The following is an 18026-nucleotide window of genomic DNA, read 5'->3' as shown; positions in this document are numbered from 1 at the left end:
CTCTGCCCTGGCTCAGGGACTCCCAGCCCCCTTGCAGAAGGACGGTACCTCCATCAGGTCTATAAGCCACAGCAGCCGCTCCTGGGGAGGGAGGGTGAGCAAAAGGCAAAAAGAAAAATCCATGAAATGAGTGTCAGGGGATGAGGAGGCAACAGCATAGCCCTCCCCCACCCACCATGCATGTGCACAACAGGGTCCCTAAGGTCTGTGCTAGAAGCCTCACAGGAAGGAGAACAGAGAGGCCAGTGGCCCACTGCCACCTGCCTCCTACAAGGAAGCTGGCAAGGCCCCGATGCTCTAGGCAAACTGTCCTAGTTGGGGGTCTTTAGAGAAGGTGGGCACCTTGGGGGCAGGGCTGGGACCAGTGTTTCCCTTTGCAGAAGGAAAAGCTGGCTGGAGAAAGGCAGTGGCTTGTCCCAGGCCACACCTGCTATGGCCAGGCAGACTTCAAGGGAGCCTACTTGGAGAACCTGATCCAGCAGGCACAGGCCCGAGTACTGACTGAGCCCCAGTACTGATTCTGGAGCCCCAGATTCCCTGGGAGGAGTTGGGGAGGGGGGAGGCAGTGCTCTTCAGCACAGTGCTTTCCAGAGTCTCAGGATCTACAGAATCCAGTGAGCAAATCTCCAGGGAGTTTGTTGAGCAGGAAGGGAGCCCAGGAAATAGCAAGGTTTCACCTATCCTGGGGTGTGTAGGCCATATTCCTGGGATACCAATACCCATCCTGGGCCCAAGGAGTTTTCTCTCTCAGTTCTCCCTACAAGAGAAGAAACTGAGGAATGGAGAGGTGAGGGGACTTCCCTCTCTGCCTCCTCACCCATGCAGCCCTCTGAGATTCCATCCCAGGAGCTCATCTCTGTCGGGGGCAGGGGGTGTCACTGATTATTTGAATGGTCCTCTTCTCAGGAACTGTGTGGAGGGCTTCAGGACACCCCTCTATCTCCCTACAAGGATGTCTGCTCAGAGCTACTCCCAGGGTATACCCTCTACACCAGGGCCTTCTTGCTGGTGCCCTCCCCAGCTAACCTGAGGAGCGGCTTCTCAGGGTGGAAGGTCACTGTGGGCTGAGGCTCCTGAACTCTGCAGAGCCCTTTCCAGGCCTACAGCTGTCTTGGCTCCTCCTGTCCTCCACCCTGCCCTGCCTTCAGGATGTCAGGCCACTGGAGTCAGAGCCAGCGGAACCTTAGGCCATCTATGTGTGAAGAAACGGAGGCCCAAGGAGACCAGTACTTAAACTTAGATCTCCTGCCGCCTAAACTAGAAGACAGTATCACAATGTACTCTGGTCCTGATTATAGGGACCAGCCCAGAGCTGCAGCTTATAACTCTTTGGGTTTTAGAACTATGCTTTGCCTGAAGCTCCATGTGACCATTTTAAGGTCAAAGAAGTTGGACCCAGAGAAAAGCGGACTGCAGACCACGACCTGCATCCTGAAACCACCAAACCATCAAAGCATGTGCTGCAAGGGGAACCAGAGCCTGCCTGGGAAATGACCTGTACTTCCTGGAACTTGAAACTACTGCCAGCATATCTAGAGCATATCTATAGCCCCGGAGGGAGGCACCTCAGGAAGGGATGAGGACTTCTGAAGATAAGGTGACTGAAGGTGGAAAAGGTCCCCCAGAAACCCAGAGTCTAAAAGCTAAAGAAAAGCTGCTCAGGAGCGAGTCTGCAGGAGTGAGGGCTGCACTCCAGTGTGAGGGCCTAAATCCGTGGTAAGCAGACACCAGCAACGCAAGCACTGACAAAAGACAACACACTTCCTGCTTCTTCGTGGCCCCAGGCAAAGGAGGCCTGGGGGCTCCCCGTCCCCTCCCCCCAAGCCAGCAAGGCCTCTTTTCTGGCTGACAGGTCCAGACCAATTTAGGTAAGTCTAAGGCAGGACCTGACGGCTTGGGGCTGTGACCTATGAGCTCTCTCTTCTTTTTTAAGTTGACCAATCAAAATTAGGGGAGAGGGACCTGCCCCAGAGCAGCAGAAACACTTGAAAAGTCCAGGCCCTCCTTGGGGGCTTTGGATTTTTTGGTTTCTGAATCCCCTCTCTGTTTGTGGAGAGCTTTTCTCTTGGTATGAATGTGTATTACAAGGGTATGATTCTTCATCTTTTAATAAAATTTGTTTGCCTGATGCCTTCTACTGTGTTTGAGATTTTTCTCTGCCTTTTAATTCTTTAATTGGCAGAGAAAATGACCCCAATCAAGAACCTGTGGCCATCAGCCAGCCACAGGGCAGCTTATGCCTGCAGCCAGGACAGTCACTACACTGGCTCAGCTCCTGTTTCTGTCCTGTGTTCTTTCTGTCTGTGATGGCCCAGGGACAGCTCCTGGTTCAGAAATACCACTCCTTCCCTCTCAACAGAACACATACCAGCTTCAGGCCTCTAGCCCTCCTACCCAACTCTCCTCTCTTCAGGACATCAGGGACTGGCTGTCCCCTAGGATGAGAAACAAGGCACTTGCTCCTGAGCCTCCTGGGAGCAGAACCACAGCTCAATATGGACCAGATGCTATTCTGGGAGCTAAATTGGCAAGAAAGCCAAGCCAGGCTTGGGGCTTCACAGACAAAGGGTAACCTCTTGGGGGACCCAGAACCACAGACCAAATGGCCATCACTGCTACTGTACCCCTGTACCATCCCAGGCTGGCCTCCGTCTCACAGTGATCCACCTGCCATTGCCTCTTGAGCATTAGGATTAAAGGCGTGTGCCATTACGCTGGCCCATTTTATTACATTTTTATCTTGCGGGGGCATGTGCATGCTATAGCCCACAAGTGGAGGCCAGAAGACAACCTGCAGGAGTTGTTTCTCTTTTTCTGCTGTGTGGGTCTCAGGGATTGAGCTCAGGTCTTTAGGCTTGGCAGCAGGTGCCCCTACCCACTGAGCCATCTTGCCAGCCCCTAATTATCTTTTACTTAAGAATAAGATTTAAAAAGCTTTCTCCCTAGGCTCTAGCTCACCATAGACTCTAGACTGAGAGCCCCATAAGGCATGTCTTATATATCCGTCATCTCCATGCCCGGCATATATTAGGCACTCCACAATGGTCTGGTCTTTACAGATGAGAAAACTGAGGCTCAATGAGGGAAAGCTCAATGAACTGTGCCCCTGACGTTCCAGTCACAGATTGGGCAGGCACTGCTCACCCTGGCTGAGCTGATGGTGGTGGAGGTCCCATGGCTACCAGTGGATGAGCCCGTGTCACTGCAGGACACCATGGAGTAGATGTCCCCGGTGCTGAGGCCTGCAGGCTGCCGAGCCTTCATGGACTCGATCTCCCGCCGCAGCACCAGGTGGTCAAAGCGGTCCAGGTCTTGTGGGGAGATGGTGCCTCTCACCTCAGACAGGATCGAGAACTGGGGAAGGGTGGGGTGGGGGGAAAAGTAGGACACTTAACAGGGACTTCACAAGTAGGTGAGACTGGTACCTCTATTATTCCCAAGTGATCTGCATGCAAACCTGACCTCCTGTCCTTAACCCTCTATGGCTCCCCAGTGGCCTCAGGAGAACATCTAAGTATCTTTTTTCCAGACACAGGACCCATCTGATTTCTGCTTCCCTGTCCCGAACCACCCCTCCCCAGTATGCATATGTGACTAAGTCCTTGAACAAGCCATCATATTCATGCCACCAAGCCCTTGGCCATCCCTTCCAGTGTTTCCTCTTGTCTTCCCAAATGTGCTCTCTCCTGATGGATTTAGCCACTTCTTCCTTTAAACAGTTTCTGACCCACAAACAGACTTCCACCCAAGCAGTCTTCTCAAACTGGTAGCCCAACACTGTCACCTGGGCCTTGTGCAGATGTCTGGCACAGGCTCCTACCCATGGAGTCAGCCAGCCCTGGGCGGGGCCAGATACTGCTTGTGGAACACATTCAGCACTGATGGCCAGTGCACCTATGTCCCTGTGCCTGGGAGTGTTTTAGATGGGAGGATGGTGCTGCTTTGGTCTCCTGCATCTGGTCCAGGTTCAGTTGGGTTGAGGTTCTTGGTAACAGGGGCGGGGACGGGGGCAGGGGCAGAGGGAGTGAGCAAGTCACCTTGGCATGTGTGTTGAGCAGCTCAAACAGTGCCATGACCAGGGCCTCCACAGAGATGCCGCCGCCATGGTACTGGTCCAGGTAGTACACCATGGTGGCACGCTCCTGCTCTGTCAGAAGGTGCCGGGCCTGCTCATCCAGCAGCGCACGTGTCTGGTTCCCCAGGCTGCTCAGGGTCACCTGGGAGCCGGCTGGGCCCTTGTAAAATCCTGGCTGAAAGATGAAAGCACACAGCCCAGGGGAGTCTAGGCTGCTCAGGAGGTGTCAGGGGATCTACTTGAGACCACAGCAGCACCGCAGAGGGACCTTGCGGCTTCCCTTTGATGGTCTCCACATACACGGGAACCCTCACTCCCACCCCAGGGTGACATCTCTAAGTGGTCACATTCAGTTGCAAACCCCTTAAGTGGTGCTTTCTTCCACATGCTTTCTGCCCATCCAGATGCACACTATTGGTTTCTCTGGGCCTCACTATCTCCCTTGGTAAACAGGAGTGACAAGAGTTCCTGTATTTCAATTTGTTGTTTTGTTTTGAGACAAGGTCTCCCAGTAGCCCCAGTTGATCTGGAACTCGCTAGGCTGGCCTCGATCTCACAGAGATGCACCTGCCTCTGCCTCCAGAGAGATTCAGGCATGTGCCATCATGCTCAGTTGAGTTCCTATATTTCTAAACTATAATGCAGATCTGTACCCCCAACTCATTCCACCCACTCCAGCAGCTCCTATCACCAACAACTAATGCTTACCAATGATCCCTCAGGTCTCCTGGCCACTATCACTGGTTCAGATCATCTGAAATAATCTTGGAAACAAACCTCCGTACTTACAGTATGTTCAATCCCCACACACATACACATTATTTCAGGTAATGTATGAGTGATGCACAGGCAGGCATCAGGACAGTTGGACCACCCGGTGGAAATGCCTTAAAGTGTGTGAACCACTGAGCACACTCTGCATGAGCCTGAGAGAGGAGGAGGAGGTTGAGGATGTCCCAGAGATGAAGAGACCTACCTTGCTGGTCCCTTCTGCTGTGAGGTCCCCTGGAAACCTGTGGAGAAACAAGTCCCTTCAGTGCATGTCAGCACATGGAACAAGACACATATAGGCAAGGCTGAACCCAGTAGGCAAGCCAGACTCTAGATGGTGTGGTGGTACATGCCTGTGATCCCAGCACTTGGCAAGATCTGAAGGTCAAGGCCCAACCTAGGCTACCAAGTGAGTTCCAAGTCAGCCAGGGCTAAGAGACCCTGTCTCAAAAATTCTCCTCACCCCAAAGCAGAGCAAAGGTTTGAGAGACCACACAACTACACAAATCATGGCCACTGCTTGGGGACAACTCAGGGGCATGTGAACCCCAGGACTGGGTGGTTTCTTCATTAACACAGTGTACTACCATGCAGTGCAAGATGCCGTCCTCAGTGCCCGCTGCCTTGATGGACTCAGAGCTTCCTGGTTGCTGTGGGAACAGAGCTTCAGGAATTACAGGGGAAGGTAGAGCAGTGGGCCTTGACAGGTGACTCTAGGTCATTCAGCCCAGGGAAGGTGGGAACAGGTGCTGAAGATCCCCAGGGGCCACCGGCCAGGGTGACTGTCTCAGCCCATGTTTTCATGAGAAAATGTAGGTTGGATTTTTAAGAAACAACCAGAGATATAGTTTTAAAATGGGAAATCCAATGTTTTTCTAAAATGTTGGCAATTGATTAATTTTGAGACAGGTCTTACTATGTAGTCCTGGCTGGCCTGGAACTCACTATACAGACAAAGAGGGCCTGGAACTTACAGTGATCTGCCTGTCTCTGCCTCCTGAGTGCTAGGATTGAAGGTGTGTACCATCACTCCTGGCCCTAGCAATTCGTTTTTAAGAATGTGCAACATTATGCAAGAGAAAGGGAGTGAGGGAAAGAAAGAGGATGTCATGAGGGGTGTTTGGTCAGGGATCCCCAACTACGTAGAGACATCTGATGGGGGTCAGGAGTGACTCAGGTTACTTTATTGCAGCTGTGTCACCTGTCTACTGTGCCTGGCTTTGTTGCTTCCGAGACTTTCACCCTCAGTACCTCTTGGGGTCCTCTCTGGCAGTATGACATGGGGGCGGGAAACCACTTTCAGATGTAGAGCTAGGCACCAAGAGGGAGTTAAATGATTCGCCTGCTGGCAGAGACTGAGGGCTCTGGTCCTGCAATTCAGTCTTCCGCAGGGAAACTGAGGCCAGGAGAGGAAGGGAACAGCTCACATGCTGTGAGTGGAGAGTGGGGTGGGGACACCAAGCTGCGATCCCTGTGGTAGAGGGTGGGAAGGACACAGCTCTCAGAAGCCACCCAGCGGTCCCCCAAACCCTATGCCTGGGGCCAGACCCTGCTGAGTTGGTGGTGCTCTCCCCAATCCGGGAACTGGCAATCCATTTGGTGTGATCCACGGTGGTACGTGCGTGGGGCAGCCTCCCGACGTCCTTCACTGTCAAGATGAGGTGCTGGGATGACTTGAGCAGCTTCACTGCCTCATCATGCAAGATGCTGAGAAAGCTCCGCCCATTCACCTCCAGAATCTGGTCCCCAACCTGCCAAGACCCAAGAGCATCACCTCGGCTGTTGGTGAGACACTAACTTCACCCAGGGCCCTCATCGTAGCTCTCCTCCAGTCAGACTGACATGAAGCCATTGTGGTTCAGAGCGGCTGAACCTCATGTGGATGCATGAGGGTCACACAGGAAGGAGACAGCTTTGCAAGTGGATCTACTATGACATTCCCTAAAATGCTCCATCCAGAAGCAAGCCAGCTCAAAGGCTGGGATCGGATGAACTTAACCGCAGATGAGGCGAGAGATGTGAGGCAGACAACAGTTATTTCTATATCTGATGCTACACCGTGAGATTTTTGCATGTAGCATGCATTCTTGGGTCACCTTAAAATGTCAGCAACACTTTAGTTTATTAAAGGAAAAGACAGCAACAAGTGAGACACACAGCCTCCCACTGGGGAGTGCGTTCTGCTGGAACTGGTTTGACTAGCAGGCTGTTTTCTTTTATGATATAAAACAACAACAAACACTTTTTAAATGAAAGAAGAAAAAGACAAGAGACAAAATAGCTAGCTTTCCAATAAAAATAAACCCATGACAAAGCCAGAGGAGGCTGGGGAAAGACACTGTAGTGTGCAACAGAGTGCACTGGATCACCCCAAGGCACCCAAGGCCCACAGATGGGATAGTGCCACCAGGGTCCCTGCCTGCTGGGACCTCAAGGGCAGCCAGCCCCATGCGCTGGCTGTTCTCAGCATTTCCTTGCCGTCCTTTCAAGTCCATGGTATGAACTGCTCGAGGGAGGAGGCTGTCCAGCTGCCCAAGCTGCCTGCCAAGTTGTGCAGGGAGACCCAGGGGTGCAGCATTCTCAAGTCATCAGGCCTTTCGGGTGATGGCTCTGCCTTTGGGTCACTCACACTCCTGTAAGGAATGCCAGTAAATGCTCTGGTTCACCAAGCTCCACTTGGGTGGAATTATTTCTTGGGTCTGTCGTCTGTGTCCCATCTGGGGAGAAGACATGTCTGTTTCCATCTTCCCAGGGGTGCTCACCCTCACTTTGTAATCACAGTGCTGGCAAGGGAACTGTGGAATGCAAACTCAGGCCAGGCTGGCCCAAGGCCTGTCTGCTTTCTAATCCTGTGGCCAGGTGCTGTAAGGGGACCACACAGCTCAGGCTCTAATCCAGCCAATCCCCAAGGCCAGCTTCCTTAGCCCCGCCTGCAGCAGCTGGACCTTGACTGACCCCACCATCAACGTCACCTGTATTTCTCCAAGTGGCTCTCAAGCTAGCCCCACCCCATTGTCCCCTTCCTCTATCCCTCACAGCCCCTTTCCTGGGTCCTTCACTTGCTCACTCCATGGTTCCTGAGTCAGCACCTTGTCAGTGTGGGTCAGACACAGTCCAGAAGATGACAAAAATGTGGATAAGTACACCACAGACTATCGGACCTGGGTTCAAGTCTTGCCTCTGCTACTTCCATGCCATGTGACACTCGCCCCATGAATTTCACAATTGTTCTTCACTTTCCTTAGGTGGGTATGAACTGGGGTCCTGGCCCAGAATCATCCTCCTTCAAATCTCTAGCTGTCAGTGCCTACCTCTATACCACCAAGCCCTGGCACCATCCATATGGAAAACTCTCTTTCCCTTCTCACAGCCCTGGTCTCCCTGGTTGAAAAGATAGGGCACCTGAGAATGTAGACAGCCCAGCAGGTCCCTATTAAGAGCGTGGCACAAGATCAACACTGATTCAGGGCTTGGTGTCCAGTAAGTGCTCAATAAATGCAGCTTTCTCGTGATGGTTTGAATTTTGCCAATTCTACCTTGGCTCCTTTCTTGGTCTTCTCTGAAGCCCAGCAGCTGAGCCCAGCATTGGAGAGCTGCTCCAGGCACTGGCCTTCCTGAGTGTGGAGGGAAACCTATCTCTCTCCAGGCTCACTTGCCCACAGCTTGTCAGGCCACTCCAAGGGGGTACTGTCCTGGCATCGCTGCCCAGCATGGTTCTCCGGAATGCTGCCTGCTGTGGGGGCCAGAGCCAGGGCTGTACATCTCGCTCTTTAGCGTTTTGTTTTCTTAAGTACCCCTCTGTGGCTTCGGCTTTTAATCTTCCCTTCCACGCACTCTATTTCAGCCTAGCAGTTGAATTAAAGGCATTCATGACAAGGAGAGCAGCTGTGTCCAGGCATGCTTCTGAGAATCTGTCTCTGGGTCTCGCCAGGGGGTGGCAGGGAGAGAATGAGTTCATTGACAGCCCCTCCAGGCTGAGCAGGTGGCTAGATAAAACCCAGGATGCCTGGTTAAATGGGTACTTCAGCTAAATGTCAAATACTTTTACAAAAATGGACACATGACCCTAATATCCAGGGCTGTACAAATCTCCCAATAGCACTCCTTGCTTGCGTGAAGCTCCAATGGCCATGGGCTGTCTAAGCTTGACAGATCAGGGGAGGCTGTCAGTCACCTGCAGGGGCAGAGCTGATAGACTGTTGCAGTTCTGCAAGTCAGTCCTGCTCTCTGGCTAGGGCCCAACACCCGTCATTTCTGCAATTTGTGCTTGCGAGTAGCCTGGCACAGCGCAGGCTTCAGCTACCTGGGATCTTTGGTGTCCTGAACCTTCGAATCTCTGGGCTGGGATCTTTGGTGTCCTGAACTCAGCATGGTTCCCTTGGGCCTGCTGAATGAGGCCATCACTGTGGGAGAGGCAGAGGAGGCAGGATTTCCTGCCATCTGGCTGCGGAACTGTACCAAGTGGGAAAAGAATATGGGTGACCCGGATGTGCTGGCACCTGTGAGCCTGTCCTCCTCATTCCTTTCTGGTCTCTTCTTTGGCCAGGGCCCAGCTGAAAACGAAGTTGCTTGAGGGGTTGGGTCAGGCCCTCGATGTTGCCCCTCTTTGCAGCAGCTGACCTGTTCCCAGGTTCTCACGGACTTGGGTCCTTTGCTCCCCGCTGCCCTCTCCTTACAGGACGGCTTCTTTTGTCTCAGCAGCTCTGCCAGGATGGCCTGCCATCAACTCACTGTGACTATTGAGTTGACAAACCATTTTCAAGTAAAGCCAATGTGTCTCACTCAGAGTGTGCCCCAAGGGGTGGGAGATGTGTCTCTACACTACAGTCATGTTTTATGAGTCAGGCAACTATGACACGGTATCTCAGGAGCCCCTACTGATCTCAAGTACACCCCAAGTTTCAGTGTTCTAATCTGAGATGGGTGTGTTGTGCCAGCCAGTACTGGGTCACTGTGAGAGACAAGGGGAGCACTTGACACAGAGCAGGAGATACAGGATCTCTATAGCTCTCCAAACAGGACACAGGTTCAGAGATGTCAAGGAGCCTGCTCAAAGGCACACAGGAAGTGAACGGATGAAGGGCATCAAGCCTACCCTCTTATGCTCTGCCCGCCACCCTTGCTATCTTTACCAGTCCAATGTAGGAAGCAGGAGAGGTTTAGTCAGTGGGGAGGGGGGGCTGGGGTGATCCATCCCTCCACTGCCTCGTCTTGCCTTTGGTTTGTGCCACGGGAAGTTGGAGAATGTTAATTTCATTCTCCAAAAAAACCCAACAGCTTGGTTTGCTGATTGTGACTTTTTCTTCCCAATTCAGAGTGAGATGTTTTATGTGTAAATGAAATGGAAAATAAAGGGACAAAAGATACCACATTCACAAGGGTCTTCTCAGAGGTCTCCTATAGATGGGGAAACTGAAGCTCTGCAAGGACATGTGGCAGCAACAGTAAAGCCCAGTCCTAGAGCTAAGGAAGGGAGCTCTCAACCCTGGCCCAGGGCACCAGGGAGCAAGGCCAGGCAGGTGCCACACAGTGTGATGGGAAGTAATACCGCTCAGCTGTCTGCAGGTCCTAACAGAACGATGAGCAGGGGTAAATGAGTAAAGGTGGCTTTATTTTATTGGTCACCATGGTTGTCATATTTGTCCCCAGTGGTGGAGAAGGGAACTGGACCGTGGGAATGTCCTTCATTTTAAGGTAGAGAGAAGTCTGTTCCATCACCCCCAGCCTACCCAGCAACAGGTTCGCATTCCAGAACTCTGAGAAACACAGGCAAGGTAGGGTGCTGCTTTCCTCTGAACTTGGCCCAGGATCTGCACAGTGTGGTGTGGGGCCTGCACAGCAGCACAGAGGCAGCAAGTGGCTCAGTCAGCCGCCAGGGGACCTGAGGAAGGTACTTCAGTGGTTCTAAGGCTCCACCCTCAAAAATGGGAACAAGACCCTCAGTTATGAGTAGGTTGTCTGGACCACTGGATCACTGATGCCTGGTGTCCCTCCAGTTCCAGATGCTGCCACTTACCTGCTGTAGGATCCAGGTGAGTTACTTCACTTTTCAGTTATCTCCTCTGGAAAGTGGGGGAAATATCAGTTGTTGCTCACACAATGAGTTACCATGTGTACTGTGTCTCCCACATCCCCAACAGCAGAAAGCAGGTACTCAACAAACATAGGATGGGCACATGCAGAACATATGAACATACCTATATACAGCCAGTGCCTGATACGTGTTAGCTGCATTTTTCAAAATTCCTGTTTACTGCTGATATCCTCCTCACTCACTCATCAACTAAATCCCACTGTTCTATCCTCAGGGTGCCTCTCACCACACCCACCTCACCTCCTGTATCCAGCATCAGCTGCCCCCACCCTGAAGCTCACATTGTCAACCCAACTCACAGATGCCCAGACTGAGGGCAGAAGTGGATGACAAGACCTAAGATGTGTCCTTTGTGCCACCAGCCTGCACAGTCCCTCAATTCAGTACTGACCCCTTCTTTACGAAAAAGCACGTCAGGTTTGGAGTGCATACCTGTAATCTCAGCACTTAGGAGGCTGAGGCAGGAGGATTGCAAGTTTCAGGCCAGCCTGGGCTACCTGGCAAGGCACTGTCTCAAGGAAACAAGAAAGCCAGCCTGTCCCCCTTCACCTTGTTGTTCTGCTCAGCCCTGGGCTTCACGACATGCACAGTTGGTGCTCTATTCATGCTAGTGATGGGGCCTGAAAAAAGAGCAGAAGGAAGACCCTGTCTGGGGATGGTGGTGGCTCTGAGGTCACTCAGCAGAGGCTGTCAGTAGAGAGAAGTCTACTGAGAACTTGATCCATGTGCTGAGCTGGGAGACTAGATCTTCCTCTTGGGAGGGATAGGAAAGGCCTGAGGCCCCTGCCTGCTTTCTTCTAGCCCTTCATCTTCCTCAAGGATCCACAGGACTCCAAGGTTCCACTGAACCCTCCAAGGCTCTACTGAACCCCAAGGACCCACTGAACCGGTCTTTAGAGCTCTGAGTGAGGCCCCGCTGATTGCGGCTGCAGTGTTGTCACAGTGCACATTCGTATTCTATTAGGGAGCTTTATTGCAATTATGAATCTTTAATAGTTTTCCATGTCAGCTATAAAACTTTAATTTTTTTCCCTTTCAGTACAAGTGAACAATGCAGTTTTAATGAGCAACATTAGTTTTCCCCAACAGTTCAGAAGTCAGTAAACCTCGCCCATATTTAAAGAAGTAACAACGAAAAGATTAAGGTCAATACTACTAGGGTGCAGGGTTAGGACTAAGTTGAAATGGGCTGATCACATGAGCCTCTGGGCTTTGGAGTGCTGGTTGGGCAGAAGCTACTAGAAAGATGGTGGGTAGCACCACAAAGCCCAGGGAGGCTGAATTCTAGCCTGTGGCACCTGGTCCTTTCTTGTGACCTTGGCAGATTTATGGTCTCTACTTGGACAGCCTACCCAGGGCCTGCTCTGAGGCCTCAGGTCATACTGGAAAACCTGAGCTCAGACAGCAGGAAGGACCTGCAGTTTCAGACTAAGTCAAAGTCAGAACTGGGTCCCAGAGGTCATTCCTGAGTGCTTTCCACAGGAAAATTGCTGGGAGTTCAACACAGGGAGAATAGCAAACACGTGTCCCTAAGTGCCTGGCTTAGGCCATCTGTTCTGTTTAGCTCTGTCCTTAATCCACACCACCCAAGGCAGGCAAAGTTTCCTGTTTTATAGACAAAGCAGTGGCACTCAGAGAGAGAGAGGAGAAATCATTTGCATAAGGACACCCAGCATACCAGTGGCAGAGCAGGATGATGCCAGCTGACCTCCTGTTCCAACCCCAGTGGAACATTCATTCCCTTGGCATGTCAACCCAGACAACCCAAAGGCATCTAACTCCATACGCCCAAGAAGCACAGGACACTCCAACAGAACACTGGAATGGAATGTTCTGTATCTACACTGTCTGAGTGTAACCACTGCATTTACATTTAACTTAAATTAAATGAAAGCTACGTCCCCAGTACAGCACCTCCATTTCCATGGCCACCTAGGACAGTGGTTACCTTAATAAACGACGCTACTCTAACTGTAGCTCAAGACCTTGAACCTGGCCCTTTCCCATGTAACAGAACACTGGAATGGAATGTTCTGTATCTACACTGTCTGAGTGTAACCACTGCATTTACATTTAACTTAAATTAAATGAAAGCTACGTCCCCAGTACAGCACCTCCATTTCCATGGCCACCTAGGACAGTGGTTACCTTAATAAATGACGCTACTCTAACTGCAGCTCAAGACCTTGAACCTGGCCCTTTCCCATGCCTTCCTCCCAGTCTGCTCCTCCTCTGGGCTCCCCAGCTCCACGCTGGAGCCCCACCCTCCCACTCTACTAGTTGTACACTATCAAGGCCCACTTTCCCCACAGGACCCTGGTGGCCTCACGTCACCAGCTCCACTCTGGACCCTGCTGCAGTGGCTCCAAAACCTCTTCTGCTTCATCCTCACTACCTCCAATACCCTTCCTTATGAAGCAAAGGGAAGTGAAAACTGGCCATGTGTCTTCTTCCTTAGCCTCACCTGGAAGGCGGCTTCTAAGCTCCTCCCTGATCTGGTTCCAAAGGGACCTTAGCTGCTAACCCATCCCACAATTCCCTCCCCTGTTTTTTCAAGGGCAGCCCTATTTACCAACTCTCTGTTTCCTAACCATGGACCCTTCCCACCTCAAGACTTTGCATATGCTGTTCCTCTATCCTTAACACTTTTCCTTTCCTCTTTCATGGGGAAGCCTGGCTGCTCAAACAACATTGTCTCCAAGGCAGGAGTCACTGATGCCCTCTGAGTGCCCTGTTACTTTCAGACTATGCTGAACAGTAACTCAGAGTTCGTCAGTGCTGCACTTTGGAACCAGCAAATGCCCAACAGATACTGTGCCCCTCCCCCCACACACACACCAGGGCAAGCAAATACATAGTTAAACGTGCCCTGTTACTTTCAGACTATGCTGAACAGTAACTCAGAGTTCGTCAGTGTTGCACTTTGGAACCAGCAAATGCCCAACAGATACTGCGCCCCCGCCACACACACACCAGGGCAAGCAAATACATAGTTAAATGAAGCCAATGAGCCAAGCCCTGGCCTTGGGCTCCTGCTGGGGACATTTCTTTGCCATGTAAAGGTGAGTTTGACAAGACAAGGCCATGTGGGAGGTGGGACTTGCAGCCTAGCTCTAGAGCGAAGCAGGAAAGAAAAGCTGATTTTGTTTTTCACTCATATGAATGGCAGAGGTAAAAATACAAATCCTAATTTCATTTTTGCTGGATGCACAGGATCCTAAGGAGCAGTATGCATTTACGATGCCCCTTATTCTACAAGAAAAGAGCTGAAAGCCTGGGAGATGGCTCAGTGGGTGAAAGTACTTGCCACCCAAGCCTGTCAACCTGAGTTCAATCCCTAGAACCCACATAAAAAGCTGGATTTGGGGGCAGGCATTTGTAATCTTGGCACTCCTGCTGGGAGATGAGGGTGGAGACAGGAGAGTTGTCTGGAAGCTCATGAGCTGACTAGCCTGGAGGACTGAGCAGTGGCAGAAACAGTAAGAGAGACTCTGCCTCAAAACAAAGTGGAGGCCAAGAACTGACTCCTGAAGTTTGACCTGACTTCCACATTGCATGAGTGACACCTGCATGCCCACATTCACATAGACATACACACAGAAGGGAGGGAGGAAGGGAAGAAGGAGAGAGGAAAGAAGGGTGGGAGGGAGGGAGGGAAGAAGGAGGCAGGGAGGGGAGGAGGAAGGAAGGGGAAAGGGGGAAAGGAAAGGGAAAGGGAGGTGTCTAAGGTCCTCAGCCTCCCAGTCCACTGGGGCAACTGGCCCAAACCCTGCCTACTGACTTGCTTTGAGATGCCTGGCAGCCCTGTCCATTCTCAGGTTCAAGTCCACAGCCTTCATAGACATGAACAGTGTCTAGTCAGAAGAAATGAGGAGAGGGGGAACCCCAGTCATGATAGTAACATAGACAAACCCCATAGGAACAGACAAGAAATGTGCAGTCCTTCCTGAAGCCAACCTGAAGTCGTCCTGAGTCACAAAAATAGGCTTAAGAAGCAGAGGCAGCCACGTGCTGGGAAGGCTGGGCACTTCCCAGTGGCAGCTCTTGGTTCACTTACTTAAGCAGCAGCTGCCTGCCAGCTTGTACCAGGAGTCAGTACAGATCATGCGGAAAAATAAAAGCATATGTAGAAGGGCTTTGATGTGTGGATGGTAACTAATGCTTGCAACAATCCACGGTTCGCTCCAAATAATGAAGGGTATCAAGGTCCCAGCACATTTGAGCAGATGCAAGTGTTATCACCCTAGGACTGTCATGACATGTGGTAGACATGTACAGAATTACTGTCCTAGACCCTCATCATGATGCATGAATACTTAAAAATATTAGAAAATAACGTAGCCAAAGAGAAAGCTGATCTGAACAGGCTCCATGGTAAATGGTTCCAAGTCTATGACACTGTGGACAGACAGGAGGATGGTGACAGTGGGAAGATCAGAGGGGCCCAGGACCTGGGGGCAGGGAGGAGGAACAGGGAGGGAGAATACGTCAAGTTTTCAGGGAAGCGCAGCTACTCTGGGTGATACTGTAATGTTGGCTACATGACATTATGCATTTGATAAAACCTACATACATGCAAGCAAGACACTGTGAGCAATAAGGCAAAGTACAGGCCTCTGTCAATCATGTTCTCAGCACTGGCTCATTAACTGTAACAAGTGTGTCTCCTGTGCATAATGAAAGAGGTTGCTAATAGGGCTGGGGGGGAGCTCAGAGGTAGAACACCTGTCTAGCATGCTGAGCCCCTGGGCTCCCTCCCCACCATATAAAATAGAACAAAGACAACAGAAGAGAAAAGCAAGTGGCGGGAAACTGCACGGGCAGGCAGGGAAAGGGCGCTGCGGGGAAACTCTACTGTTGCCTCAATTTTTCTCTAATCCTAAAGTAGTCCTGAAAACAAATGTATTCATTTTAAAAATAAAATATTTTTGAATCATTTACATACACATATAATAAAATTATATTTATTTCAAAATAAAATTAATAAATTTAACTTTAATTAATTACTCTTTCACAGTACTGGGCATTGAATCCGGGCCTTTGTGCATGCTAGGCAAGAGCCCTCCCACTGGGTTATAGCCCCAGTCTCTTTTTAGTTTTTTATTTTTAGACTGGGTCTCACTAAGTTGCCCAGGCTGGCCTTGAGCTAACTCTGTAGCCCAGGCTAGACTTGAACTTGAGAGCCTAGTGCTTTAGCCTCCACAGTAGCTGGGATTATAGGCTTACGATATGAGGCCAAACATTTTTTAAAAAATTATTTTTTTTATTTTATATGTTTGAGTGTTTTGTCTGCATTGTATTTAAGTGCACCCATTCATACAATGTCCTCGGATGTCAGATTCCCTGGAACTGGAATTAAGGATGGTTGTTAGCTGCCATGTGGGTCCTGGGAAACAAACCTAGGTCCTCTGCAAGAACAGTCAGTGCTCTTAACTGCTGAGTCATCTCTCTAGGCCCCTAGGACAAACATTTTTATCTTTAGGTTTAAAAAAATAAAAATGCTAGAAAAAGTTACAATGCAAGAACGGTGTTTTAGTTACTTTTCTGTTGCTGTGATAAAACACCATGACCAAGGGAACTTATAGGAAGAAGAACTTATTTGAACTTACAGTTCCAAAGGGATCAGAGTCTATCACGACTGGGAGGCATGGTGAGGTGGGCCAAGCAGGGCCTAAGCGCTCACATCTTTAAACAGGCACAGGAAGCAGAGAGCGACTGGGGGATCCCACAAAGCTTAAGAATTCTCAAAGCTCACCCCCAGTGACATGCTTCCTCCAGCAGGGCCACAACTTTGAAGACCTCCCAAAACAGTGCTACCAATTGGGGATAAGATGTCCAAATACTTGGAGCCTATGGGGGACAGTCTCATTCAAAGCACCACAAATGGCTCTGAAGATCGTGCTGTGGAAGCTCCAGCAGCCAAGGCACTGTCTCCTTTTTTGTTTTTTTTTTTTTCAGCAGGGTGGCCCTGACCAGGGAAGGGAACAGGCAGTGGACCTGACTAAAAAGAAGCCAGGAACATCTGAAACTGTAGCGTATTAACAGGTGTGTGACAAATCATTCTGGCGAAGGCAGATTTGTAACCCACAATACTGGAATAATGGTAGCTTTGCAGCAAAAGATACAACATGTCATACCCTCCAAGGAATGCATGCCACATAGGCCAGACATCTAAAGGGAAAACAATATTTACAAGTATTACAGGGGCTGAAGCTACAGCTCATGGGAAAAGTGTTTGCCTGCCATAGGCAAAGCCCTAGGTTCAATACCCAGCACCTGCCTACCATTGGGCATAAAGAAATATTATCTAACTAGAATATGGATTCAATAAAAGAAAGGATTGATTAATCTTGACAAAAAAATAAAACTTATGCCTTGAAAAAGAGTCCATAAGCAAAGTCAAGAGAAAAATGACAGCTGGTGTGCCGGAGACTAAATGCCTGTGGCCACACCCTGCCCCAATTCATACTTGTTTTAGTGACTTTTCTCATCACTGTGACCAAATACCTGACAAAGAGCAACTTGAAGAAGGAAGGGTTTATGTTGGCTCATAGTCTGAGGGGATACAGTCCATCATGGGGGAAGGCATGGCGGCAGGTGGCTCGGTGGGGGCAGAAAGCTTCTCAAGCTTACTTCCTCATACTCTAGTAGAACAGAAAACAGAGATTAGACAGGAAGCAGGTCTGGGATATAAAACTGCAAGGTCAGCCCCCAATGACCCACTACCTCCAGGAAGACTCCACCTCCTAAAGATTCTACGACTTTCCCAAACTGCACCACCATCTGGGACCAAGTGTCCAAAAATATGAGCCTATGGAGGACATTTCACATTCAAGCCACCATGAGACCTTAATCCACAATATGACTGGATTTGGAGACAGTGCCTAGGCAGAAGAGATGAAGGCTAGGAAGGTTAGAAGGGTGGGCCTGAATCCAACAGGGCTGGTGCCCTTCTAGGAAGATGAGCGGACCCCAGTATCTTCTCTTAGTTATGTGAGGAACTGGGAAGCGGCTAGCCATGAAATTAGCCTCACCAGGAACCAAATAAGCCAGCATACGGACCTTGCACTAACCAGCCTCCAATAC

General features: G+C 50.4%; 1 protein-coding gene across 6 annotated transcripts in view; it reads right to left on the bottom strand.

The window, feature by feature from the left end:
• Whrn (whirlin) overlaps window positions 1-18026 on the bottom strand; it is a 91158-nt gene that overhangs the window by 15140 nt on the left and 57992 nt on the right. For 4 of the 6 annotated variants that reach the window (XM_008833491.2, XM_017798266.2, XM_029563725.1 and 1 more), the window contains 5 exons: window positions 6395-6597; window positions 5052-5088; window positions 4038-4250; window positions 3145-3354; window positions 49-81 (listed from right to left, as the gene is read on the bottom strand). In XM_008833491.2, coding sequence (XP_008831713.1) covers window positions 49-81; window positions 3145-3354; window positions 4038-4250; window positions 5052-5088; window positions 6395-6597 — 696 coding nt within the window. The remainder of the gene's footprint in view (window positions 1-48; window positions 82-3144; window positions 3355-4037; window positions 4251-5051; window positions 5089-6394; window positions 6598-18026) is intronic. The other 2 variants (XM_008833492.2, XM_008833493.2) reach the window with 1 other exon arrangement.

Source organism: Nannospalax galili, unplaced genomic scaffold, assembly GCF_000622305.1.
Source record: "Nannospalax galili isolate Female #2095 unplaced genomic scaffold, S.galili_v1.0 scaffold34, whole genome shotgun sequence".
Classification (NCBI taxonomy): domain Eukaryota; kingdom Metazoa; phylum Chordata; class Mammalia; order Rodentia; family Spalacidae; genus Nannospalax; species Nannospalax galili.
This window is presented reverse-complemented; position numbering and strand designations above follow the sequence as displayed.